General features: G+C 52.3%; 1 protein-coding gene across 3 annotated transcripts; it reads right to left on the reverse strand.

Annotated features, from left to right (window-relative positions):
- Positions 1 to 2948: 2948 nt before the first annotated feature.
- CACNA1F (calcium voltage-gated channel subunit alpha1 F) lies at positions 2949 to 26524 on the reverse strand. 3 transcript variants are annotated; one of them, XM_023633845.2, is made up of 48 exons: positions 26500 to 26524; positions 24837 to 25086; positions 24355 to 24460; positions 24013 to 24152; positions 23620 to 23762; positions 23368 to 23520; positions 22565 to 22761; positions 22355 to 22458; positions 21588 to 21736; positions 21220 to 21312; positions 21013 to 21106; positions 20806 to 20832; positions 20492 to 20652; positions 19355 to 19580; positions 18232 to 18439; positions 18019 to 18139; positions 17822 to 17903; positions 16883 to 16928; positions 16645 to 16696; positions 16033 to 16186; positions 15714 to 15843; positions 15170 to 15229; positions 14924 to 15030; positions 14752 to 14839; positions 14225 to 14332; positions 14085 to 14137; positions 12923 to 13069; positions 11928 to 12129; positions 11682 to 11840; positions 10745 to 10855; positions 10419 to 10502; positions 9563 to 9583; positions 9228 to 9356; positions 8819 to 8884; positions 8464 to 8555; positions 7881 to 8040; positions 7519 to 7646; positions 7140 to 7236; positions 6844 to 6946; positions 6477 to 6578; positions 6170 to 6300; positions 5791 to 5925; positions 5369 to 5538; positions 4568 to 4675; positions 4321 to 4448; positions 4110 to 4222; positions 3530 to 3727; positions 2949 to 3253 (listed from the first exon to the last, which is right to left on the reverse strand). In XM_023633845.2, the coding sequence occupies exons 1-48, from the start codon at positions 26522 to 26524 to the stop codon at positions 3023 to 3025; spliced, it is 5892 nt and encodes a 1963-aa protein (XP_023489613.1). In that variant the 3' UTR covers positions 2949 to 3022. The 3 variants fall into 3 exon arrangements, with proteins under 3 accessions (XP_023489613.1, XP_023489611.1, XP_023489614.1); XM_023633843.2 differs by having other exon boundaries at positions 21555 to 21736; XM_023633846.2 differs by having other exon boundaries at positions 21555 to 21736; positions 24929 to 24933; positions 26450 to 26524.
- Between the last annotated feature and the right edge of the window lie 1124 nt (positions 26525 to 27648).

The raw sequence follows: 27648 nt of genomic DNA on the forward strand, positions 1-27648 counted from the left end.
GGAACAGCCCAGGCAGCCGCAGCTCCGCCCCTTGCGCCCCTCGCCTTGCTTGCCGCGCGCGCCTGCGCACAACGGGCCGTGCCTAAATCTCCCCGGCAGCCATTCCGGCCCAGAGGCTGGAGCCGTGAGAACGCTTTGGGGAGATTGTTGTCTCTGAAAACACAGCTAGAGCTGTGGGGAGAGGTGGGCCAGTCGGTCCTACAATATGACGTTTTGCCAGGCTCTTCACTGAGTTTGTTGAATGTATTCACTCATTTAATCCTTACAACAGCCCTATGTAGTAGGGACTATCAGCTTTATTTTTACAGATGAAGAAAATGGCCCGCAGAGAGGTTAAATGACTTGCACAGGCTCACCCAGCTAGTAATTGGCAGTGCCCAAAGTCCCTGCAGTTTAACAGTTTTGAGGGTTTCTTCTCATCTGCATTTTAAGGACATCTTAAAGACCGCTTCCTCCACCCTCCAACCGTCTCCCCTATTTCTGTCTTCCCCTTAGTCAAATTTTTGCCTACCCCAACTCTACACTTTACATCCTGTTTATTTCTCAGCTCTGTCTTAACTGGACTACTGTTCATGTTACTAAAACTAGGCCCACCAATGACAATTGCCATGTTGCCAAAATCCAATGGATAAGTACAGTTGGAACTTAAGATGCTCTACTTCACTCATTTAAATGAAATGCCTGTAAAAACTAAGATAGTGTTTTTCATCTTTGAGGAGGATGAATGTAAAAAAGTTTGCTAATGCTCAATATTGGCAGATTGGCCAGAAACAGGCATTCTCATAAATTGCTGGTAGAAGTTCAGTTAGTATAACCTCTGTAGAGGGTAATTTGGCAAAATCTAGCAAACTAACAAATTCATATACTGTTTGGCTCAGCATTTACACTTCTAGGAATTTATCTTACAGATGGATTCATACATGTGCTAAAAGATGTATGTATAATGCCATACACTGTAGCACTGTTTATAACAAGAAAGAGGGGACACTCCCTAAATGCTCATTACTGGTGACCTGTTTAAATAAACTCTGACACAGACACAAAATGAAGTACTATGCAGCTATGCTTAATAATAATATAGAGCTATGGAACGATCACCAAGATATTTAGTTAAGTAAGAAATGCAAGATGCCGAACTGTGTTGGAACTGTGTACAAAGAGAAGGGAAGGATTATATCATTATTATAGAGAGAATAGCTAACATTTTAAATTGTGGCTGTAATGTGTTAAGCACTATTCTGAGAGCTTCATATATATCACTCATTTAAATCCTCACAGCAACCCCATTATCAGTCCAGCATCCTATACATGTACAAAAGATATTTGATAACACTGGTTGCCTCCAGAGAGGAGGGAAACTTTTCACTTTATACTCCTTTGTGCCTTTTGAATTTTGAACTATCTGAATGTATACCCATTTTTTAAAAACATACGCGCACACACATGCCTTTAATATTTATTCCTGTACAGCTTTGGACATGTAAGATAATTTAAAATGGTACCTATAGGGTTGTTGCACTGATTAAACAAGATGATCACTGTAATGCACTTAGCACAGGGCCAAAGAAATGGTTCGTTTACCTCCTACACATCTCTGGAATCCACTCACTTCTCACCCTCTCCTCTGCCACCTCCCCTGGCTAAGGCGACCATTGTTCCTGCCAATTTTAGCATCTCCAGTCTCTTCCCCCTCCCTTCTGTTTTCAGCACAGCCATCAGAGCATCTATTTAAAATGCAAAGTTAACTATGTCACTACCCTGCTCAAATCCCTCCCCTGGCTCCCCACTGCTTTTAGGAAAAATCCCAGGGTTTGGGGCCTGACATTCAAGGATCTGCATCATCTGGCTTCCAGTGGTCTCTCCCACCTCATCCCCTAACAGTCTCCCTTCACTCTATCTGTCCTGCCCATGACTTGCTGTTCCCATAGTACACCAACCCAACCACTTCAAGCCTTTCTTTCAAGGCCTAGTGCAACTCCATATTCTGAGTCCTAGTCTCCAATTCTGGTTTCTCTCAAATTTCAGTCCTTCCTCAATTGACACAAATTATATGAGAAACTCCTGCTCTGAGAGGTGGGAGGAGAACCCAATCAGACCCTCCCCAGTGGTGGCCCCATCCCACTTCACTCCCAATACTGCCTCCAATTCCTTTGACAAGTCCTCTCGCATGTCTAAGACAGATCAGTTTGCTCTGAGGGAAACCCTAAACAGTACCTGGCACAAGGTAAATGCCTGATAACCCTTCACTGAATGAATGAGACCCCAAGGGTAGGGCAAGAAGCAGAAAGAGGAGCCCTGGATCTGTGTAGAAGGAGAGTGAGGTACTCTTAAGTGGTCTCAGGAGAGCCAGGTAGGCCCTGAGTGGGTTCCCCTAGGCTTGGAACCTCGCCCTTTGCTGTCACCCATGTTGTCTACCTATGGATTCAGATTTTCTTTTTCTAGGCAGAAGGTGGGAGACAGAGCAATTCCAGTTTAGCCTCCCTGAAATTCCCGATGCTATCAGAGAACCCCTCTGCCTAAGATGCATCACATACCAGGCCAATTCCAACCTAGGCCTTTCTACTGGCAGGACTCTCCTCTGGGTTTCCCTACCCTTTCCTTCCCATCCATCTGTCCTTTAGTCTGACCTGACTGACCCGCTCTCTGACTTTCCCCCGACTCCTCATCCAAGCCCCTACACATGCTCTCCCTCTTCTTTTATCCATCTCTGTCCAGTGCCCCCCCCCCCCCGTCCACCCCCACTCTGTCTCCAGCTTTTTTTGGCTGCTGTCTCTTCCTCCTCCTCCTCCCTCCTTCCCTGACGCTGAATACTTTAATCAGGCCTGGCTGTCCTGGTTTCTGGAAATACCCGCGTGTGGGCAGTGGCTCAGGGCTGAAACAGGGGATGGATGGATGGGGGTCTCCAGGCAGCCCCAGACCCCCAGTGCAAAGATGCCAAAATCCAGGGGTGTGGTCCATGCCCGTCTCCCTCTGGGGAAGGGAGGGCAGGAGGTTTATTGAACAGTGGGGGAGAGGTGGGAATTCAGAGGGCATGGACACAGGCCATCTCATCTCCCAAGTCTTCCTCATCGAAGCGAGAGAGGATAGACTCCTCGTCACTATAAAGTGAGCTGGTTCCCTGTGCCAGCAGGTCACTGGCAGCACTGTCCATCTCATCCAGTGTCAGGCGACATGCGTCTGCAATCTCCTGCTTGGCCAGGGCCACGAAGCGCGGGTCTCGGGCAAAGAGGCCCAGGCCCTCAGAGATGAGCACCTAGGGGCACAGATGGGATCAGTGTTGACAGAGGGTACAGCATGGAGATGAAGCAGAGTGCACAGAGAGGTCAGTGTGGATAAACGATGTATCCATGAGGGCATGCAGGGAAATCAGCAGGCGGCTGGTGGTGCCACATCATACTGAGCAGGAGTCGCAAAGCAAAGGGATCGTTACATGCACAACACAGAGACTGGGTACCCCTTTTCCCTCCTTCTCAAGCTCCCACCTCTCCTTCTTCCACATCCCTCTTGCCCGTGCCCCTTCTGGACTCACAGCTTCCACCAGGCTGTCGGCACTGCCCCTTTTGCCATGGCTGGGGTCCGAGTGGGTTCCAGGCACATGCAGACAGGTGAAGGTGCGCAGCGGACCGCTGGATTTGCCGAGGTATCCCTCCCCCGCTGCGCCCTCCTCCACCAATAACAGTGGGGCGTATAGGAGCCGACCCCGCTGAGGAGGAGTTGCCCAGGAACCCTGGACCAGAGGAAACGTCATGGGGACAGTGATTGATGGGTGGGACGTGAAGGTCTAGGACTCAGTCCTGTGCCTACCTCTTACCCCCCAAACACAACTGGAGTCGAACCGAATGTGTGTAAATTAGACTTGAGTTTATTTAAGAGCGTGGAAGAGCTGGATTTAAATCTCAGCTCTGCCACTTACTAGCTGTGTGATCATGGGTAAGCCTCTCTGGGCCTCAGTTTCCTCATCTGTAAACTGGGGCTAATAACCGTACCCACCTCACAGGTATAACGAGGATCATGTGAATTCATATGTGCCCCGTTCTTTAGAAGGGCCTGACATGTAGTGTGTTTGATAAATTCAGCCTGGGCTGCTCCCAACCCCTCCGCCGCCTCACCTGTGCCCTGCTGGGCCCTGAGTTGCGCCCACGGTGATAGGTCCCCGGGATGGGTAAATCTTCACAACTGCCCTGGCGCCGCAGACACTGGATGGTGAAGGAGGGCTTCCGACCTGGGGATGGAGTGGGGGACACCGGGGGCAAAGAGTAATGTCAGTGCCTCCCCAGCCCTCTCCCCTTGGGGGCTCCCAGGACCCATACCCACTCTCACCTGCAGGCGTGGGGGGCAGCAGACGGCGGCGTGGTACATGGTGCCCATCCACGTATCTCTGGGGTCTGTGAGGTGGCAAAAGGATGGGGCGCAGGGCAGTCCCTTCCTGTTCGTCTAGGTAGGAGAGCCTGTGTGGGAAGGAGGGCTGGGGGTGAGCTCAGGCCTAGCCATGGGCGATGGGGTGCCATCAGTCCTGCCCTCCCACACATGGCTCATGGGCTCATCCTACGTATTGTGGCCAGAGTACTGGCTGGGGACTTCCTCTTCCTCATCCTGTTTCTCCTGCCCTTTGGTTCCCTTGGGCTGAGAACTTCCTTCTTCAGGAATGGTGAAAATGAGAACTCCAGAGCCTCTCCTGGGGAAAGTGAGGCAAGTTAGGCAGACCAGATTGCCCCAATATGTGGCCCTGGACCCCTGGTTCCCTCTCATTCCATGCCCCATCTCCTACAGAAACACTGGGCTTTCACTTTTTTGCTTTTATTGGGAAAAATTCACATAACATAAAATTAACCTGTCATCATTTTAAAGTGGACATGACCTTTCCTTTAATAGATGTTTGTCTCATTGGAAGGACCCAACATTTCAAAAAAAAAAATCAAAGGTGGCCTGTTGAAGAGACATCTTCAACATAAGAATTGGAGGTGTGTTGAGGGGTTGAGAAGGAGGCTGTAAAAGCTAGATGTGACCTCGTTTCATCCTTCCATCCCCAGGCAGTAAGGTGCCATTATCATCCCCCTTTCACAGGCAAGGGAATTGAGGACCATGGAGACTAAGTGGCTAGCCCAAGGTGACTTAGCAAATGGCAGAGCCAGGATTTGAACTTAAATCCATTTAGTTCCACACCATGTGCTTTTTGCCTTGAACCTTTGCATTGCCTTTCTCACACGAATTTCTCTATTCCTACCTGGGCCCGTGAATCCCCACCGTCCTTCCCAAATTTCTATTCAAAAGCCCTCTTAGGTCCTCCTCGTATGCCCTGTGAATTACCCCAATACAGTGGCTGGTCCCTGCTTTCCCTCACAATCTTCCCCCAGGCCCTTGACCATACCTGTGGGTGTGGGATCCAGTCTGGGGCACACTGGACTGTCTGGAGTTGGGAGCCCCCCCATCGTCATCACTGGGTGCAAGAGAGAGTGAATCTGGAAGTCTGTCCCCAGCAGGCAGAGATACAGAAATTACGGAGCTCCGGCGAGATGGGGGCTGGGAACCCATCGAGGCCTGTGGAAGTCACAGAACTGAGTGTTGCATCTGTGTTATATCTAAGTCACTTGGTCATATAGCGTGTCTCCAATGAGCTCCCCAGGGGCTGACTCTGGGTCTCGCCCTCCACCAGTGGATGGTAGGTACCAAATAAACATTTGTCTATTGCAGGGGGCTTCTCCCCAGAGGCAGTGTCGAAGTCATTCAGGGGACTGAGGAAATGTTTTACAATCAAGAGTCCCTTGGGGAGTGAAAACTTTTTGTCCTTACTTTGTATGTTTGTGAGTCCTTCTCATCTTCCTCCTCCTCTCCCTCCTGTCCCTCTTCCTCCTCCTCCTCATCTGTGTCACAGGTGAGGGCCTGCCGGATCTCAGGACCCAAGTCCTGTAGGCTCCTCAGACCAGCCTAGGGGTGTGGAAAAGGAAGGAAGCAGAACAGCTCAGGGTCTAAACACTCGGTCCATGAGCCGGCTTCCCATGCAGGCATGGGGGTGGGGGAAGGGGCCCCTCAGCCACCCCTGACCCTCTGTGGGTCCTGAGGCCTCAGTTTCCTCATCTGTGACATGGGTTCCATGAGATTAAGAGGGTGGTCAGCCTCAGCCACAGTGTTCCCACATACCCCCACCCACCCTAGGCCCCACTCTGAAGACCTGAAGGGCAGAGGAAGTGCTTGGGGGGGCCTCGGTCCCTAGTAGCCCCTTTTCTTTCCTCCGCCGGAATTTGCGGAAATAGTCCTGGATCAGAAATGTGGCATAGAATTTGCCCACGGTGACCTCTTCCTCTGGGGGCAAAGGAGAGGAGGCAAAGTCACACAGGGGTCTTCTGTTTCCCCCACCCTACCCACGGCATGGGCATCCCTTCGCCCCTCCCCTTCAGCCAGTGCTGGTTTTGTGGTGATGAGAGCAACCATCTGACATTCAGAGGCGGGCTCAAGGAATTGCGGTGGGGCTAGCTCACCGTCAGCAGGGGGGATGACCTCATCTAGCAGCTTCTGCTTCATCCGCTTCCAGATCTTTTTGATGACAATCCGCAGCTCCTGATTGGCTTGCTCCAGGTTCCCTGCATTGGGAGAGGATGTGCAACATGAGCCAATAGGAAGAGCCCTTCACAACCATTCCCTCACTGTTGGAAGGGGCTTCACAAGCTTCTACTGCAGCCACACACTGCCCCCATTGAACAAGTGGGAAAACATGCCTGGAGAAGCCAAAGTCACCCATTTTGAGGTTCAGAGCTAGGAGTGGGGTCCGTCACTCAATGAGTTTGCTCTCTGTACCCTCCCCAGGGGCCCTCCCGCTCCTGCCCCTTCCCCATCCCTCCCACACACCTTCTGTCTTGATCTTCAGTGATGTCCGAACCAGGGCAAAGAGTGTGGCATTGAATGTCACCGTCCCATCTGAGTTGAGGGGCATATTCATCGCCACAAGTCTCTGTGCATACCAGGGACATGGAACCCACTTTGAGCTAATGCCGGGGATGCAGGCACGAATGACCAGGGGCTGAAACCTTTGAGGATGTAACCAAATATCTGCTCCCCACCCAAGGCAGGGTCCCTGCGCATCCCTGCTGTGTGGTGGACAGCCCTCTCAGAGGCAGGAGGGCTGAGTGGGGAGGTGCACAGACCTTGCAGGCCACTCGGTGTGGGCACAGCTTCCCGAATCCCAGTGGGGGCTGGATGCGTCTCAGCAGGGCAACCACATCCAGGTGCTTGATGCGGCCCCTGGGGCAGGTAGGGGTGGGTGGGAGGCACCACTGGATTGGAGACACCCCCTCTAGCCCTTTCTCAAGGCTCCGCCAGCTCATCACTACTTCCCCCCACCAATATCCCAGAGCCTGCCAGGGCAGTTGGGGTGGAGGGAGGCAGAGGACAGGGGCAGTGGGAACCTTGGGGCATCTACTGACTGGGTAATGAGAGGCATCGGTCAGAGGTTTGGGGGCTGAAGGACTGTGTGGGGCAGTGTACTGGTCCCTGGGATCCCAGGTATGGGGTTAGAGGGCATACTTGGCCCCAGGGTCATATTCGGACCAGATCCTCTTGAATTCATCGAGGTGATGGGGGCCCAGGATGGACCAATCTCTGGTTAGATAATCAAAGTTGTCCATGATCACGGCCACAAAGAGATTTATGATCTGTGGGCCAGTGAGCAGGGGGGCGGTTAGGTGAAGGGCAAAGCAAGGTGTGAGGGGTTGGTGGGAGGCTGAGGTAAGCTCATATGGTCACTGGGTCATGAGTCCCTGGGTTGATCTTGTCGCCAGGCCAGCCCTTTCACCCACTCTGAAGATCTGGGCTCCCCACCTCATCCCCGGAGCCCTCAGGGCCAGCCCCCATGTCAGTGGTGGTGGTTGTGGGGAAAGGATCCTCACCAGGAAGGCACAGAGCATGAAGAAGCTGATAAAGTAGGCGATGGCAAAATTGCTGCCACAGGTAAACTCCTCGCCAGGGCTGAAGTCAGACTCAGGGTCACAGCGACTTCCGGGAAGGCTGGCAAGCATTATCTCCTGCCATGCCTCACCGGTGGCACACCTGGGGATCACACATGGGTGCCATCCTGGAGAGGAGGCTATGAAGTCATAGCAAGTGGCATTGTGGGGGTGGGAGGGGTGAGGAGATGATCCACTTCTTGCCAGGAGCTACATCTGGCACAGACAGCATTTCAATATTTTTGAAAGCTGGCATGGCCATGTTGATGACAGTCATGTTTGCATTTTACAGATGGGGCACTGAGACTTAAGAAGGGGATACATCTTACAGCCAGAAAAAGGATGTCTGAAGCTAGAATATTCTAGAAGCCTCTTCAGATCACAGCCAGAAAAGGTCTCAGGCAATATGGAGCTCCATGCTGCCCTGTTATTTCCACAGCTCAGGCAGTCTGGGGCCCAGAGAGGGTGTGTGGGCACCTAAAGGCATGCTGGGGACTGAAGTGGCATGGGAGGGGATAGATGTCACCTGAACAGAAGCAGCACAGCCTGTGGAAAGGTCTGGAAGTTGTTGTTTCGGTTGATCTGTGTGCCGTCCTGTAGAGCCACCTTGCCAAACATCTGTGGGCAGACATAGCCTGTGTCAGAGGGGTGAACCCATGCCCCCATAGGTTCCCACCCATTTCACAACTCCTAATACCCAAAGGATCCTCACAACCCTGACGAGCACGCACTGCTGATCCCGTTTCACAGATGTGTGGACTCAGGGTTATCCAGCTTGTCTGTCTGTTTTTCCACCCACCACCCCCACTTTGGGGCTATTCCTACCCGACCCCCCTCAGCAGAAGAGTACCTGAGGGATGCTCCCTAGGGCCCCTACTTGCCTGCATCCCAATGACTGCGTAAATGAAGAATATCATTGCGATGAGAAGAGCCACATAGGGCAAGGCCTATGGGGGTGGAGAGGAGGATAGACACTCAGGTCCAGGCAGAGAACTGTAATCCCCAGAATGCACTGCTGCCTCAAGCCTGGGCCTGCTGAGAGATGTGGTCCCTCCCCAAAGTGCTTATGACTACCAGTGTCTCCCAAATGTGGACACAGTATTAAATACAAGAGTAAGGTCAGTGAGATCAAGGCAGGTTGGGAATTGAGGGCCTAGAAAAGAGAAAACTGGAAATGGTAAGTTGCAGATAGGTATGGCACGCTGGGAGATGTAGATCTGGAGGTGGTAAAAGGGCAGGCTGAGAGGTGTGAGGTGGGGGCAAGAGGTAGTCAAAGGGATGGGGAGTTACCTGGAAGGACTTGATGAATGTCCAGAGCAATGTGCGGATCCCTTCACCCTTACTGAGAAGCTTGACCAGCCTCATGACTCGGAAGAGGCGAAAGAAGGTGATGGAAATGCGAGAACTGTCCTCAGAGCTCTGGGGTTGGGAGTGTGGTGGATATGTTCAGTCTACATTTGCCCCAGCCACCTCCCTGTCTCATGCTTTGGCCCTCCCAGCCCCCAAATTCCTCAGACTCAAGCCCCAGGGTGGTCAGGGAGCATCTCTAAGGACTCTGAGGAAGAAAGGAAGGGAGGGTGGGTGTGGAAATAAGCAGAGAATCCCTGTGGTGAGGTGGGGGCTACCTCGCCAAGATGGCCACCGTTCTGGAGGGAGATATGGCCAAGACAGAAGTAACAGAGGAGATGATGAGATCACAGGCCCAAGTGAACGAGGGGAGAAATGATGGAGCAGATATAGGGGATAATGGATGGTAGAGTTATTATGCAAGGGACGATGGGGAAGATTATGTGGTAGTGGATCAAGATGGTTGTGGGACAAGTTAATGAGGTTGGAAGGGAAAGGAGAGGGTTCAGGAGATGATGGAGGAGAGATATTGGAGTGAATGGAGGAAATGATGGAGCCAGTGGTTTCATGGAGATGATGGAGATGAGAGAACCGATGGAGGACCCAATGGAGAAGCCGGTGATGGAGATATAGAAGGAGCAGCATTGTCAGTCGAGGTGACAGAACCATGTAGTATCCAATGGAGGAGATGATGGAGCCAACAGTGCAGCCAGTGGTGATGACAGAGCCGTGAAAGACCCAATGTCAGAGACAATGGAGTCAGTGGAGGAAATGAAGCCAATGAAGGAATCAGAAGAGATGATGGAGCCAAAGCAGGAGTTGGTGGAGATGATGGAGTCAATGGAGGGAGATGTAGAGGCAATGAAGGAAATAATAGAAATAACAGGATAGTCATTTAGGAGGTGGTGGATCCAGAGGATAGGTTGCAAATGGAATAAGGAAGCTGGTGGAGGGGGATTTGGCTGAACCCAATGGGGACTCAGAAGAGACAGAGCTAAAATGAGGAGTACTGAGTCTCTAGGAGTGGGGTGGATGTGAGTGGGAGCCACCCACCCATGTGAAAGAAAGCCCCGGGGTTGAGTTGGGGGAAAGTTAGTAGGGGGAGAGTGGGTTTGTGGAGAGGCCAGTCCTCACATTGACTTCAGTGACGGCAATATCCACTATGCTGCCCACCACAATAAGAGCATCAAACGTGTTCCAGGCGTCGGTAAAGTAATGCTGTAGGCAGAAAGAAAGAAGTGCCCTGTCTTAGAGCTAGCAAGCTAGGGTAGGGGGCCAGTAGTGGTAGGGAGCGTTGAGGAGGCAGGGCTCTGGCTTGGACCATACGATGGGCCTACATCTGGATCCCTCTCACTCCCTAGTCTCATGACTCCCCGGCTGTTGCCCCCACTGAGAGCTCTGCAATGAGCTCCACCTCAAGGAATTAACCTATTGTGGGTGGGTCTAGGGCTGGAGGGCACCTTGGGTTTGAAGGCGATGATTTTGAGCACCATCTCAACAGTGAAGAGGCCAGTGAAGACCATGTTGAGGATGTCCATGGCGTAGTTGAAGGGAGCAGTCTGCTCATAGTGCTGGAGGAGGAAATCAGATGTGAGACAGAGCCTGAGGCAGAGATCACCCCCACCCCAACCAAATATCTTCTGGCTTGGACTGAGGTGAGTCTGGGGATGTGGTAGCACTATGGGTTGGTAAAACCTCTTACAATGACTGCCTCCAATTTTGGTTATTGGAAAGCCCAGCTCTTGATTTCCCAGCTTTCCTTGGAGCTAGTTCTGACTAACCAGACAGAAACATAAATCTACTGCTGCCTGGGTGGCTTCTGTGAAAAATATTTTTGCTTTCCGATAAAAGGTTCAAATGAGGAGAGCCCCCTACTGCAAGCTTCCCTCCTTTCTCCTGCCTTGAATGTGGCTTTTGTGCCTGGAGCTGTGGCAGTCATCTTGTGATCATGAAGCAACAATCATGAGAATAAAAGCCAACTAGCCAAAAATAGTGAAGCAGAAAGATAAAGCCTGGGTCCCTGATAAGCAATGAGCAGACAGCCTACCTCTACACTTCCTGTTATGTGAGCTAACTACCATATTTCATTGACTCCAGGATGCACATCTTTTCACATTTTAGAATCTCTAAAAGTGGGATGCATTTCACAATCAATGGCAACTTACAATAGCCATCTGCCACTTTTTTTTTCACATTGTTACATCTCTGAAATCAGGATGCAACTTACAATTGTTGGCCTTAGATTTGAAGAAACATGGGAAATGTCTTTATAGCTTAAGTCTCTGTCAGTTGGGGGGCTTTGTTACTTGCAACCTAAAGCATTCCTAACAGTTCCCAAGGGATTGCATGGACAGAATAGGGTCAGGTGTGGAAGAGGTTAGAGTGTGAAGCTCAGACCTGCATGGCTAGAGCGACTGTGTTGAGCAGGATGAGCAGGAACATGAGATACTCGAAGGCAGCAGAGTTCACAGTGGCCCACACGCGATACTGATGTGGGTTCTTGGGGATGTAGCGGCGGAGTGGCTGGGCCTTCAGGGCATACTCCACACACTGGCGCTGCATATGGGTGTAGGACATGAGTGAGAAGTGGGGTCCCAAGGCAAGGAGGTAGGGGGTTACTATGGATTAGGGGTCAGAGGTCACCTGATTCTTGTCCAGCTCACAGTTTTGGTACTCCTGCTCGCCCTGGGCACGGAAAGTGATGATGACAAAGCCTACAAAGATGTTCATCATGAAGAATGCAATGATGATGATGTAGACAATGAAGAACACTGAGATCTCCACGCGGTAATTATAGATAGGGCCCTTGTCCTCTGCGTGTGCATCGATGGCCTTGTATAGCAGCCTGGGGAGCCAGTGGGGGCAGGTGAGGGGATATCCCAGCCCCTTCAGACCTGCCCCCAAACACCTTATCACAGACACCTCAGAATCTCCTGATTGGCATCTTAAAGACCCTCAAGTCCCCTGACCTAACCACCTGAGACCACCACATATACCCCAAGAGACCCCAACCAGGCCATCAAAGACCCCAAAATCTCCTGTCCCAGCCCTCCAGAGACCTAGAGATCCCCATACAGCCCTCCAAAGAGTCCCCATACAGGCCCTCAAAGACTCCCAAATTCCTTAAGTTCTAACAGACTCCCAAATCCCCTTCCCCAGCCACCCGGAGATCTCCACGCAGCTCCCCAGAACTCGCCCACAGGCCCCCAAAGATCTCTAAATCCCCTGTCCCATCAACTTGAATTCCTTGCTCCATCCTCCCCAAAGAACTTCAACTAGTACCCTGAAGACTTGTGCAGCGCTCCGGAAACCCCTGTATCTCCAGCTCCATCTCCTCTGAGATCCCTGCCCAGTCCCCCCAGATCTCTATCTGGTCCCCCCTAAATTCTACCCAGTTCTCTCTAGATTTCCACCTAGTCCCTCTGAGACCTCTACCCAATTCTTGGAGACCCCCCCAGGTCCCCAGAGCACCCCCTGACAACTTCTGGAAGACCCCTACCCAGTCCTGTATATCCACCAGTCCTCAGAAAACTCTATTCAGCCTAGAGAGACCTTCATCATATCCCAGGAGATCCCAAGCCAATCCCCTAGAGACTCCTGCCCTTTCCTCTGCCCACCCCTGGGGCTCTGCCCCTTACGCAGGCCAGCCTTCGAAGGTGGAGACGGTGAACAGGGCCATCATGGCTGAAAGGACATTGTCAAAGTTGAAATCGCTGTTGACCCAGAGCCGTTCTCGGACCAGGGGCCGTGACACATCTCCATCGGGGTAGACCAGGAAGGAGCCCCTGTGGATGTTGCAGACAGGCTGGGTGGGGGAGGATGGGTGGGGAGCTATGGAAAGGGGACCGGGACTGCCTCCAGCAGGGAGGCAGTAGGGCACAGTGGTGGAGTTGGATAGCTTGGGTTCAAATCCTGCCCCTCCACTCCGCTTACTAGCTGGGTGACCTTGGGCATTTAACCTCTCTGTGCTTCAGTTTTCCCCATCTATGAAATAAGGGTAATAACAGAACGTATTTCCTGGCTTGTTACATGGGTTAATTAAGTCAGTCATTGAGAATAGTCTCTGGCACATAGTTCGTACCATATATGTTAGCTATCATCACTGTTATCATCATCATCATCACCACCCAGGAAAAAGTAATACTAATAATGGCCAACATTTATCAGCACTAAGTATATGCCAGACACTGTGCTAGGCTTTCCCTGTAGTAACTTTACACTGTAGTACACTCTCCATGTAGTAACTCATTTACTCCTCACAGCAACCTTGTGTGAGCTGCACTCTTTTTAATCCTCATTTTTCAGTTGAGGAAAATGGGACTCAGCAAGGTTAAGAAATGTACCAAGTCTCATGAGATGGATTTGAACAAAGAGTGTCTGACTTCAAAGCCCATGCTTTTAACCACTACCCTCCACAGGAGTCTCAAGGTGAAAACAGGTACTTGGCAGTGGAGGGCGGTGGAGGGGGATGGGGGGGTGTTTGGGGGTTGCTGGGGAATCCAGAATGGAATGTAGGCAGCTCTGGGGAATGTGGAGAGGGGTTTTGGGTAGGTCCTGGGTTGCCTCTTAGCGCTTGGTGAGATCTGAGGGCCTTTGCAGTTCTTGGGGGATTTCTGGGGGTGTATCTTGGGGTCTTGGGGAGTTCTGGGGATCTTGGGGGCCTTGATAAAATGTGGGGGGTCTCTGAAGTTCTTGGGAGGAAGCTCTAGGGGTTTCAGGGGCCTTGGTGAGATCTAGGGGCCTCTATGGCCTTTGGGAGGGGTCCTAGGCTCCGCGGAGGGCAGGGTCTCAGGTACTCACTTGCATTCTTGGGGGGTGTGTTTGGCCTCATCAGTGCAACTGTAGAATTTCCCCTGCAGGGAGGATATTTGTCAAGCAGGTTCATCTTTCACCCCCGACCTTGACCCGTGCTTGGGCCTCCCTCCAGTGTTCTCTCCCACCTTGAAGAGCTGCACGCCAATGCAGGCGAACATGAATTGCAAGAGTGTGGTCACAATCATGATATTCCCGATGGTCCGGATGGCCACGAACACACACTGCACCACGTGCTGCAGGAACCCACGGATATGGTTAATGGACACCACAGGTCATGGTGGCCACTGGGCAGGGACTCTGGGTATGAATGGGGCTCGGGGACTTGGGCTGGGGACATGTGGTCAAGGGGCGGTGATAAGGGCCAGGGATGTGTGGGCATCAGCCAGGAATAAGTGTTTGCCAGGCAGGGGTATGTGGCCACATGGCAGGGACTTAGATCAGAGAAATGTGGCCATTGGTAAGGAATATATGGTCACTTGTAAGGAACATGGATTAGGCTACATGGCCAGTGGTCAGGGATGTGTGGTTACACGACGGGTCCAGGCTGTGTGGTCAGGAATCAGTGCAAATGGTCAGTTTGATTGGTGATCCTGGCCCCAGGGGTGGGGCAGGGCTGGGGTCCTGTGGGCCTGGGGGTGTAGAGCATGGTTACCTTGAGTCCCTTGGCCCTGTTAATGGCTCGGAGGGGCCGCAGTACACGGAGTACTCTCAGAATCTTCACCACCGAGATGGCGCTGGAGCTGGGGAGGAGACAGTCCTCAGGCCCTGGCCTGGGCCTGGCCTTGGCTCTCTGGGAGGAATGGGGTGGGTAAAGAGTCACTTACTGGATGCCAAAGGAGATGAGGGACACGCTGACCACCAGCAGATCCAACAGATTGAACCAGTTACGACAGAAGGAGCCGCGGTGCAGGAAGGCCCCAAACACTGTCATCTGAGGGGTAGGAGTACATCAGTCTAGACCCCAGATCTGAGGATATCAAGGGAAGCTGGGGATGAAAACAGGGGAGGTGGGCTCTGGGTGGAGCATGGGTTGGGGCAACTGGAGGTATGATTGGAGGCCCATTAGTCACCTTTAGCAGAATCTCTACAGTGAAAATGGAGGTGAAGGCATAATCGAAGTACCCCAGAATCTGCAGGGTGAGAAAGAGGGAGAGCCACTGAGTCATGGCTGAAGGGAATCCTAGGTGTGTGTGTGGGTGTGGGTGTGCACATGCGTGTGTACCACTCTGTAAGTTTTGCTGTCCATCCCTCCCTCCCTCTCTCTCTTTCTCCCTCTCTCATCATCATCAAGGACTTCTCTACAAGCCAAAGCCTTGGCCATCAGGAAGACTAGGGTTCAAATTTGGGCTCCTCTGCCTCTACCCAGCTACACGGGTGCCCTCAGCCTGCTCAACCTCTCTGAGCACAGCTTCCTCCTCAAATACTGATTCCCCTCCGTGGTGCTTCCTCAAGTGTGGTGCATACACAGTAAAGGCTGGCACTGCGACAACTGTCATTATTGCTCCTCTCTCTCTGCCCAACTAGGGGTATTCTCCCTGTCTCCACCCTGGCCCCAGCTTGTGCCTAGTAGGACACCCCTGAGAGTCTCCCCTCAGCCCCCAGCCAAAGGCTTACGTGGTTGCGGAAGGAGTGGGCTCGGATGGGGTCCTCAGCGGCCAGGGACACACTGCTGAGGATGATGAACACCAGGATAAGATTGGTGAATACATGATGGTGGATGAGGGCATGGCAGGCTCTCCTCAGCCTGGAGAGTGGGGGATGGGCCATAGTCAGAACCCAGGACCGCAGAGTTGATTGGCGGAGTCCGAGGGGTACAGCTCAGGCCCTGTTGCATCCATCAGGGCGTGTACCTGGCAGAGCCTTGGCTGCTCCCTGGCCCTCCACCTGCCCCAGCTCTTCCTGCTTCAGCGCCCTGCCCGCTCCCAGCACTCACGGGTTGGTTTGGCTGAGGCAGAAGAAGGCGCTGCCCTCGGGGATGGGTACCACTTTCTCCTTGGGTACAACTTCTTGCAGGAGTTCCACACGCCCTGCACCCCCTTCCTCCTGTTCCTCTTCCTCCTCCTCTTCCTCCTCCTCTTCCTCCATGTCTGGTACCAGAAGAAGATCAAAAGAGAATTAATTGTAAAACACTTAGAACAGTGCCTGTCACACAGTACATTCTTCCCATCTCCCTTCTAGAATGGCAGCTCCTCAGAGAAGGGCTTTTAGTTTGTTTTGTTCACTGCGGTGTCCCCAGCCCTTAGAACAGTGCCTGGGACAGAACAGGAGCTCAGGAAATGCATGTTGAATGAACACAGCAATCCTTGCTGTTATATACACATCATCTTATAATAAAGGCTCTGAGAAGTTGTGCAGTAAAACAAAACGTGTTCTCTTCTTTAATCTCAATGTCCCATATGTTGCTGGCCCCACACCAAGCCCATTATTTGCAAGATGATCTCAGAAAAGGCTGCTCCCCAGAGAGGAAGGTCTCAGGGGTCAAGAGTTCTGCCTGGGTGTTGTCCCTAAGGTCCCACACCTCCTCCACCTGGACCTGCCCACTTACCTGCTCCTTCATTCTTTGCACCTTCCTCTTCCTCATTCTCTCCACCAGACACCTGGGGACAGGAAGATGGGGGTCATCGATGGTAGGGAAGACACTAAGGGATGGACACAGGGGAGGCATGGAAGGGATGCAATAATGAAGGAATGAATAGGCAGAGGATGGAGGTTAAAGACAAACACACATAGACAGGTATTGGTGGTAGTGGGAGGTGTAGACAGTGCCCAGGTTTTTAACTCACCAACTCTCCATTCTCCTGGTGGGGGTTCTCCTCAGTGCTCTTCTCCCTGTGCGAGGAAATGGGGGGTGATCGCTAAGGATTGTGGCCAATAAGCAAGGCTGAGGAGGGCATTGCAGTCAGAACACGCCTTTCTTAGAATCTCCTTGCTTCTGTCCTCATTCCCACAGTCTGTTCTTCCCACAGCAGCCAGGGTGATCCTGTTAAATCCTAAGTCTGGTACATCGCTTCTCTGCTCACACTCCTCCCATGGCTCCCTCTCACTCAGAGCAAAGACTAAAGTCCTCACTGTGGCCCAGAAAGCCTGCCTCAATCTAGCCCCCTATTCTGCCCATTTGAGCTCACCTCCTACTCCTCTCCTCCTTGCTCACTCCACTCCATGGTGTCTCCATGGTGTTTTTTTGAATGTGCTAAGAATATTAATACCTCAGGACTTTTGCATTTGCTGTCCTCTTGCCTTGAACACTCTTCCCCCAGATATTTACATGGCTCACTCCCCCACTTCACTCAGGTCTCTGTTCAACTGTCACCCCCTAGTGGAGGCCTTCCTTCATGACCCTAACCAAAATAGCAATCTTCACCTCTCTCTATTCTTTTATTCCACTCTCTTTTTCTTCGATACGTATTATTAACATGTGTTTAGTTAAATTATATCATATATTCATTTGTTTGTGTTTTGCTTGCCTTCCCCAACTAGAATGTCAGCTCCACAAAGGCAAGGTCAAGGGAACTACCTTGACCCCTGCTGTCTCCTCAGCGTCTAGAACAGGGCCTGGTGTGAAGTACGTGCTTAACGAACACATGTTGAACGAATGAGGACTGATAGGTTGGATCTGGGGGCAGGGGTTGTTAGGCATCCACCAGAGGCATCTCTGGCGGTGTGGGGGGTCCAAGTCAGCGATTCCAGGGATAGACTGTCTTGAGGGTGGAGCCAGACCTCACCTGCCTTTGTTCTTTTCAGTGCCTGTATCTCCGCTGGCCAGGTTGTCCACAGCAATGGCGAGAAACACGTTTAACAGGATGTCTGGGGTGAGCTCAGGCTGCAAATGATGGAGAAGCGGCCTGCCTGTGGACCACTCAGGTCCCCCTATCCACTCCCCACCCTGCCACCATCCAGCCCCCCAAGCCTCTGAGGATACAGTTGCCACAGATGAAGAGGATGATGAAGTAGACGCACACCAGCATCCCTGGGAAGAAGGGGCCACCGTAGGCCATGATACCATCATACATGACCACGTTCCAGTCCTCGCCCGTCAGGATCTGAGGGTGGGATGTCACCGTGAAGCTCTTGGGACTCTCCCCCTACCCAAGGGTCCTCTTAACCCGCCCATCCCATGATGTCCAGGCCCCACCTGAAAGACAGTGAGGAGGGCCTGAGGGAAGGTATCAAAGGTGCTTCGCTTGGTGTGGGTCTGGTCAAAGTTGAACTTGCCCCCAAACAGCTGCATGCCAAGCAGGGAGAAGATGATGATAAAGAGGAAGAGGAGAAGCAGCAAGGATGCGATGGATTTCATTGAATTTAGTAGGGACGCCACCAAATTGCTCAGAGATGCCCAGTGCCTGCAGCAGAGATGGAGGGGGCAGGGTTGACATGTCCAGTGGTGAGTTAGGAGCCAGGGCAGGGCTCCAGCTTGAGATGCAACGGGGCGGGCTGGGTTAAAATGAGCTTTGGTGTCAGGGTTGGAAGTGATTTTGAAGTTGGGGTGAGGTGGGAACAAGAAGTGAGGGGAAGGGTGAGTTTGGGGTTAGGGTTGGCATTAGGGGTGCAATGGGACATGAGGTTAGGATGGAGGTTATATAGAAGTTGGTAAAGCTAGAATTAAGTTTCAGGTTGTGACTGGAACTGGTGTTGGGGTTAGGGATTTGGGAGTATTGGGAGTTGTAGATGACTGAATTGTGGATAAGGTTGCGGTTGAAGGTTGGGATAGAGGAGAGGATGGGGATGAGATTGGGGCTGGGGCTGGGGCTGGGAATGGGTTTTTGGTTGGAGATAGGCTAATGGTTAGGAGTTAGGGTTGTGGGGGTTGTGGTTAGTGATGGGGATGGGTCTGCAAGTTAGGGATGAGACTGGAGATGGGGTTGGCTTGGGATTGGGTGTGGGGCCATAAACAAGCTTGTAGATGATGAGTAGTTGGGTGTTGAGGTTAGAGATGGTGTAGTGGTTGGGGTTTGGGGATGGGGTTTGGGTTGGGGATGAGTATGGAGTTGAGTTTGAAGATGGGGTTAAGGTTGAGGAAGGGAATGGAGATGGAGTAGACACCCTCCCCAATGGACTTTAATCTTCATGAAGGCAAGAACTTGTGTCTGCTTTGATTCCTGGTGTTTCCTTAGGGCCTGGGAGGGTGCCTGGCACACGGTAGGCACTCGGTAGATGTTTGCTAAATGAATGGTGATACGGATTAAGTTATCATTGAAGCTGGGATGGGAGCTGTTGGGGCTGTGTTTGGGGTCCCAGTCATCCCCCCCCAAACACACCTGGTGACCTTAAAGATCCTGAGGAGGCGCACACATCGGAGCACTGAGATGCCCAGGGGCTGCATGGCGCCCACCTCCACCAGGGTGGTCTCCAGGATGCCCCCACAAACCACGAAGCAGTCAAAGCGGTTGAAGAAGGAGGAGACGTAGGTAGAGGGGCCCAGACCGTACAACTTGAGAAGCATCTCCACCGTGAACAGACAAAGCAACACTTTGTTGGCGTACTCTGTGGGGAGAGGGGCAGGGGTGACTGGGCTAGCCAGTTTCTGTGGTGACACATGAGGAGGTAGGAGCCATGGGGCGATCTGAGGTAGCTGGTATTGGGCCGGGCGCGGGCTGATGATGGGGTTAGGGTTAGGGATTGGGGTGAGTTCGTAGGTCAGAGTGGGCGAAGTTTTGAGGGGTTTGGAGCTGGGGCAAGGGGCAGAGTTTGGGTGAGGGCCTCAGTCAGCCTCTATGAGTCCAGAAGAACTCTAATTCAATGGCAGAATGAGAGTTTGGGGTTTAGTTGGGACTGGGGCTGGTTTGAGGGTTGGGATTAGAAGTGTGCTCAGAATTCAGGTTGGGGTTGAAGTTAAAATGAATAATAGTGAGAGCTAAACACTTATCAAGTGTTAGCTTTATTTGGGCCAGGCAATGTTCTACGCACTTTTCACTTTAACTCATTTAATCCTCCCAACCACTCCATGAAGTGGATACTATTACTACCCCCATTTTGTAGATGGGGAAATTGAGACATGGGGGGTTATCTTGTCCAGACAGTGTGACGTTAAGAGCCTGGACTCTGGAGTCAGGCTGCCTGGGCTTGCCACTCACTAGCTGAGTCCTGAGAGTAGTCACTTAACTCTTCAGTACCTTGGTGCTCAGTACTCTGTGCTTTAGTACTTAGTTCACAGAAGGGTGTGGTGAACAGAAGCTGAGTTAGTACATGTAAAGCGCTGCGAACAGCTTGACGCACACAGCAAGCACTACAGAAGCATAAGCTGGAAGGTGGGAGGGACAGGCTGAGGCTTCTGCATTTATTTGGGTGGGAAGGCAGTGCCTGGGGTCTGTGGAACCCTGGAGGTCCTGGATTTGGACTTCTGGGGTGGAGGGAATTGGGGGCTGGGGAAAAGGGCTGGCAGGTGGGGAGCGCACCCTGGGTCTGGGTGAGCCATACGGGCTGCCCGTGGTGCTCTGAGGCGATGGTCAGCGTGTTGAGGAAGACGAGCAGCAGCACGGCCCAGTAGCACGAGTTGGACTTCACAGCCCTCCGGCAGCGCGCCCGTAGGCCTCGGTTGGCTCGGCGGAGGCGGCGGCTGGGGAGGGGAAGGGGGAACCCACCAGCTGAGATCGCCCACCTAAGCCTGCCCTTGGGGGCTCAGATTGGGGAGCCTGGCAGTCATGGGGGGCTTGGAGGTAGAGCTCACAAAGTCATGGGACCCAGGAGTCACATAATTTTCCCAACTCACCAGACCCTGGTTTTCATGATCTTGTTTCTGGAAAAGAGAGGGGTGAGAGGTTGGCGTCAAAAGGGGCTGAGGGGCAGTCAGCAGCTGGGGTCAGAGGTCAGGGGCTGAGGTCAAAGTTTGAGGCTAAAGTAAGGACTGGGGTGAGGCTCTGGATTGGGTTCTGAGCTGGGTCAGGGGTCAAGGGCTGGCAGGGGCGGGGGTCCTCACAGGCAGAGTGTACAGCTGGCCAGAGCCCCCTCCTCCTCTTCCTCATCGCCTGGGGTCTCTGCCATCGAACCTGTGTCACTGGCTGGAAGGCTGGCTGTGGGCAGGGTGGAAATAGAGGTCAGCATGTGAAGACCCTGGGGTTCTGCCCTTGGCTTTCTCCTCTGCCTACCCATCCCGCCTCCCTCCGCCATCTGGCTGGACTCCCACCATGGCTGCTGGTGGAGTGTGTGGAGCGGGTGGAGTGACTGAACCAGCGCAGGTGTCCACGTCTCCTATTGGTCAGCTCTGCCAGCTGTGGCCCTGCAGGGACAGGGAGGACGGTTGGGGAGCATGACCCAAGGCAGGTTAGGGTGTGGGGGGCGTTATTTGGAGTCTTTGTTCTGGGTACAGGCTGAGAAGGGTATCTGAGTCTGGGTCTGTGTCCTAGGCCGTAACAGGGGCCTGGGCCTCGAGCTGTTGCAGGTTGGGGCTGGCTCTCGGGAGGGGAGCCCACATCTGAGGCATGCATGGAGCAGGGAAGGGGCCAGCCAGGGGTTGCCTACGGTGGCCGGCCCGGCCCTCTTCAACCACAGAACCATCAGCTGAGGGGTCTTCGATGTCCAGCTCCTCTGCCTGTGTGATCCAGTCCAGGTAGCCCCTCAGGTCCTCCTCCAGCTGCTGCTTCTCCCGCAGCTTCTGGAAGTCTCCTCGTGCTTTGGCCTTCTCCCTCTCCTTGGAGAACTCCCTGAGGGAGGAGGATAGAGGGCCAGGTAGGGGAACCACCCTGGCTCCCTTGCCTTCACCATTCCAGCTACTCTGACCTCCTTGCTGTCTTTGAATATGCCAAGCACATTCTAGCTTTGGAGCCTTTGCCCTGGCTGTTCCCTTTGCTTGGAACACTTTCTCCTCAGATATCCACATGGCTCACTCCCTCATCTCTTTCACATTTTTACTCAGTTAACACCTTCTCAAGGAGGCCAGTCCTGACTGTCCCTATTTATAACTGCAAGATCTCCCCATTCCTATCTTTATCCTTCCTTTCTTTCCATAGCACATATTCCATACTAAACACTGCATATATATGTGTGTGTGTGCATGTGTATGTACACACATGCATACACTTATTTATTGTGTATGTTGCTCTTGTCTCTCTCCTCACCAGAATGTAATATTCAGGAAGGCAGGGATTTTTGTCTTTTGTTCCCTTCCTAAAATGGTGCCTTGCACACGGTAGATGCTTAATGTTCATTGAATGAATGAAAGGGTATTTCAGATGGGTTTTGAAGGATGGCTAGGAGTTTGCCAGGAACAAAAAAGGGACAGGGCTGAGGGGCAGGATGAGGTTGGTGTCTAGGCTCCTCACCCGCTCAGGACGCCAAGTACAAGGTTGAGGACGAAGAAAGACCCAAAGATGACAAGACTCACGAAATACAGCCAGGGCAGCTCATACCCCATGGCATCCTGCATCTGGGGAGAGAGAATGCATCCCTCAGGGTGTGCAGGTACTCCCGCCTGAGCTGGAGGAGGAAAGGCAGGTGTAGCCACCTCACTGTGTGCCCGCTGTCCACCTCACCCAGTAGAGCACGTCAGTCCAGCCTTCCATGGTGACACACTGGAAGACCGTCAGCATGGCGAAGAAGAAGTTGTCGAAGTTGGTGATGCCTCCGTTGGGTCCTGCCCAGCGCCCGCGACACTCGGTCTGGTTCAGTGTGCACGCACGTCCCGAGCCTGAAGACGCACAGGGCGACGGGTCCTCCTCCGCTTCCACGTCTGCGGGAAGACTGGAGCTCTGGGCTCCGAAACACGCCCACCCACAGTCGCTGCCACCCTGGAGCCCTGCCCGCCTGGAAAGTTTGACTCAGGGTTCTAGATTTTTCTAAGTCAAGGGCATCCCTTAGTCCCTGACTCTGTTGGGTCAGGATTCTGAACCACCCGGAAGCTGAGTCCCACTCACAGGGATCTGGAGAGTGGGACTGTAAATCTCAGGGCAGAATCTTCTAAGTAACAGTAAAGCATGAGTCTGGGGATGGAGTCTTGTGAATTTGGGAAAGTCTTTTGAAAAAAAGGGTGGAGGCAAGGCTCAGGCTGGGGTCTGGATGAAGGGCCTGAGTATACGCGGCCAGGCCTGGAGGATGGAGTCTTAAGTGCCCAGCAGGCCCTTGGCCTGTGGGTGAAGTCTTGTGATACGGCGGAGCAATTAGCGAGGGGGGGCGGTTGTAGTTCGGCCTTAGCGGGTAGGGCTTGTTTGCCCGGGGGTGGAGCCTGAGCCTGGGGGCGGAGTCTTGTGAATTTCGGTGGGTTTCCTTGCGAACAGGGTGGGGCCTAGGAGCCGGTGGAGGGGGCGTGTCCTGTCCCGGGAGGGGTGGACTGTCTGACCAGATCCCAGGAAGTAGCACGTCTTGTGCATGCGTCCAAGGAACAGCTCGAGTCCGATGATGGCATAAATGATGATGACGAAGAGCACGAGCAGCGCGATATGCAGCAGCGGCACCAGTGCCTTCATGATGGAATTGAGCACTATGTGCAGGCCTGTGGGGAACGAGGGGCAGGTGAAGTCCAGGGGGGGTCATCTCAGCCTTCCTCCCGCTTCCCTCCTCCACCTCCAATTCTGGGGGTCGTGCCACTCACTTGGGACCCCAGACACCAGCCTCAGTGGCCGCAGCACCCGAAACGCCCGTAAGGCCTTCACATCGAAGCCGCCAGGCTTCCCTCCAGTATGTGGGGCGTCCCCGGGCCGTCCGGGGCCCTGCTCCAGCAGCACGCTGAAGAGCCTGATGGGGAAGCATGGGACGAGGAGGCGGGGATCAGGCCTTGGGGACCCCCTCCACCCCTCACTTCTCTTCGGAAAAGCACAAGTCGCTGTAACTGGAAATGCAAATAGGTTTAAAATGTGTTAATATTCCTGATTCTGGCGGCCGAATGAGGGCAGTCTGAAGCAGTCCCTTCTCTGAGCCCCAAATTCAGCGGACCCGGGGTGAGATGTTGATCTAGGGTGTGGGAGTGTTTCCCGCAGATGCGCACCCGACCACGACGATGATGAAGTCGAGTAGGTTCCAGCCATTGCGGATGTAGGCGCTGGGATGGAGCACCAGTCCGTAGGCCACGATCTTGAGCACAGTCTCCACAGTGAAAATCACCAGGAATACATATTCCACCTGCTCCTGGGGGTGGAGCCCGGGACAGGGCGGGAGATTGGGAAGTTATTTGGGGGTGGGGTTTGACGGAGGCCGGGGGCGGGGGTTGGGGGGGTTGTGTGGCAAGGGATTGGAGTATAGTCGGACGGAGGGTGGGGCTGGGCAGGGGAGGGTCATGTGGGTCAGAGAGAGGCAGGGCCTGATTAGGGGCAGGGTGGGCGCGTCTCACCAGGTTGTGATTGGCAGTGTTGGAGTCATCCTCTGGGAAGGGGATGTAGACTCCCAGGGCTACGCAGTTGGCAAAGATGGTCAGCAGGATGAGGATGTCGAAGGGCCTCAGGTGGACACAGTCAAGGACCCAGGCAGAGTGGTCTCAGAACCTCCACATTCCCTTGGGGCCCTCCCCACCCAATGTTGACCCTTGATCCCAAAGTGACCAGCCCTGACATTCCTAGGCCCTCCCCTGACCAAGGCCTTGACTTTGACCCCTCTGGAAACCTTAGGCATCCTCAACTCTTGTTATGATTTAGTCCTTGACTATTGATCCCCTCTGGTGACCTTCACCTTTCTCAACTTCCCCTTGAATCCAGTTCTTGACCCTTGATCCCTGGTGACCTCAGCCTTCCTCTATTCCAGCCCTGACCCAAACCTTGACTCTTAGTACCCTGGTGACCCTCACCCTTGAGCCCTGCCCTTGGCCTTTCAGGATGCTTCCACTCCACAATGCTGATGCAGGACCGCCGCAGGGGGTTTGCCAGGGTGAGGCAGAAGAGCGCCCGGGGTGACCGCTGGGCACTGGCCACTGCCACTGTCTTGTGCTTACTGTGTTGAGTCCTTCGCTTAGGGGTCCCCAGACCCGAAGCCCCGCCGGTTTCACCCCCTGATGCTGGAGGCTCAGGGCACAGCCCCCATTCAGGACCAGGGCCCGCTCCATTGGCTGGACTGGGCTCTGGGGTGGTGTCTGTATGGAGAAACCGAGTCAGGGAGGGACAGGATATTGGGGCAATCATGGCTGCCTCCTACCTGATCCCATCTTTCTATCTGAGAGGAGAGAAGAACATGTAAAATTAGGGAGATTTGGGGGTACCTGAGTTAAGGATTGGGGGGTAAGAGTTGGTATTGGAATTGATTGGGGGTAGAGTGAGAGTTTATAGGGAAGTGAGGGCGAAATTACGTTTCCAAGTGAAGTAGGGTTCAGTGCTAGACTTCAGGGTAGAGTTTAAATTGGCATGGGGTAGGATTAAGTTTATAGTTGGAGGCAAATTTAGCATTAAATTCGAGTGGTGGATTTTGGGTTGGGTTTCACTACAGGTAGGAGTGGAGTGGGCTTGAGATATGATTTAGGGTTAGGACCGGGTATTTGAATGAGTTGGGATTAGAACTAGGATCAGGGTTAGGGTTGAAGTTGAATTTGGTGGGATTTGAGTTTTGCATTGGGGTTTTCAGCTAAGGCCATTCCCATGGCCTTGTTTCAGTCTCCAGGGGCAGTGGGTTAGCCTGGTTAAGATCCCCAGCTTTGGAGGAAACAAGCTGTCTGAGTTTAAATACTGACTCTACCCTTGGTAGCTGTGTGTGGCCTTGAGCAAATTAGGTAAGCTCTCTGAGCCTCAATTTCTCTATCTGTATAACAGGATGATAAGAGTACCTACATTATAGGGCTGTTGTGAGGATTAAATGAGTTCAGCATTCAGAAGAATGTCTGCACATAGTATTATTCCCATTCTGCAGGTGAGGAAACTGATCCAAACAGAGAGTTTAAGTGATTTGATGAAGTGGCTGAATTAGGAGTCAAACCCAGGCAGTCTCTGACTCCTCATGAACTACTACCACCATCTGCTGTGTGTTCTCTCTCTATTTATTTATTTTTGGTCCTTAAAAATGGATCTGCGCTCTTTCGGGAAGGTCAGAGATCCACTCACTAAGAGTATTGACATCCAGAGGTTGGGGTTGAGGTTAGGCAACCTTAGAGCTCACGGTAAGGTCTGTATCTACATTGGGGTTTGGGCTCTAACAGGGGTTTGCCCTCTGGTAGGTAAGGTTTGTGTTAGGATTAAGCTTGGGGCTGGCTTTGCAGTTGGAGTTGGGGTTGGCACTAGATAGGGGTTGGGGCCAGGATTGGGGCTGGGTTTCAGTTGGGAACTAAGGCTGTGGATGGGGCTGGGAGGCCATAGTGGGCAGTGTTTGGGTTAGGCTCCGGTGGCGGTAAGGCTACGTTTGAGGCTGGCTGGGATGGGAACAGGGTGATGTGGTTCTGGTTCCCCAGAGGTTCTCCGGGGTGGGGTCCCAGTGGGCAGTGGGCAGGTCAGAGGGGCTGAGGGTGGAGCAGAGCCCAGGCTTGCTCCAAGGGTCTGCAGGGGTGGAAGGCTGCTCTCACCTTTCCCGCCATCAGATGCAGACATCCTCCTTTCGAGGTTGAAGAGCCATCTGCACCCAGCCCCCTCACTTCCCCCAGCTTTGGAGGGATTAAGGTCACAGGGCGGGGCCACAACAGGGTTGGATGGGAGAGTGAGCAGGGGGCGAAGATGGGACATTTGTGAGCCAGAGCCTGGCAACTGGAAAGGTGCTGATTTTTGAAAAATGTTTGTACAAAATATATACCAGCACCAAACAGTTAGAAACTAAGATGAGAAAAATGATATCATTTCCCAGCAGTATCTGAAATTTAAAGTACATAGGAATAACTCTAACATAATACATGTGCAAGATCTCCAAGGAAAAAAATTATCAAATATTATCAAGTGATTAAAGAGCCCCTAATTAAATGGAGAGATATATTAAATTTATTAATTGAAATAGTTAATATTGTGAGGATGTCAATTCTTCCCAACGTGGTCTAGCTATTCAATGCACTCCCAAACGAAATCTCAAAAAGATTTTTCCGTGGAATTTGACAAACTGATTCTAAAATGTATATCGATATACAAAGGACCTACAAAAGCCAAAATCCTCTGAAAAAGAACAAGATGAGAACTTGCCATATCAGATATCAAGGCTTGTTATAAGGCTACAGTAAGTAAGAACAGAATAGAGTTCAGAAACTGAGCTCCACATATATGCACACGTGATTTATGACAAATGTGGCATTATTGAGCAATGAAGACAGGGTGGTCTTTTTAATGAACGGTGGTTAGATGAATGTTTACTGTGTAATTATTCTTTGGAGTATACACATATGTATAACATATTAAAGTAAAGCATTTATTGAATGCCTGAATACTAGTGACTACAACTTACATAGTGCTTTTTACCGTATTATGTGTCGGGCACATAGTACAACGTGCTTTACATGAATTAGTTGTTTTACTCCTAGGAAGCAGGCACTATTAATAGTCTCATTTTGTAGACGAGGAAACTTAAGACACTGGGAAGTTACGTAACCTGCCCACGGTTGCACATTTAGCAAGTTGAGTTAAAGACTTGAGCTAAAGAGCTGAGACTCAACCCTAGTCGCTTTGTGCTAAAGCTCTTGCCCTTAACTTGTACTTGACTTGTACACTTCCACAATCTAGAAGATGAATGCCGC

This window comes from Equus caballus, chromosome X, assembly GCF_041296265.1.
Source record: "Equus caballus isolate H_3958 breed thoroughbred chromosome X, TB-T2T, whole genome shotgun sequence".
Lineage (NCBI taxonomy): Eukaryota > Metazoa > Chordata > Mammalia > Perissodactyla > Equidae > Equus > Equus caballus.

Excerpts from the sequence above, each read along its gene's own strand:
- CACNA1F (XM_023633843.2), bottom strand. The coding sequence starts at position 26,524 with ATGTCTGCATCTGATGGCGGGAAAG. Across the intron at positions 15,031-15,169 it reads CTGTAGAGATTCTGCTAAAG|ATGACAGTGTTTGGGGCCTT; the intron begins GTGACTAATGGG and ends CCTACCCCTCAG. Across the intron at positions 5,539-5,790 it reads AGGACTCACAAACATACAAA|GCCTCGATGGGTTCCCAGCC; the intron begins GTAAGGACAAAA and ends TGACTTCCACAG.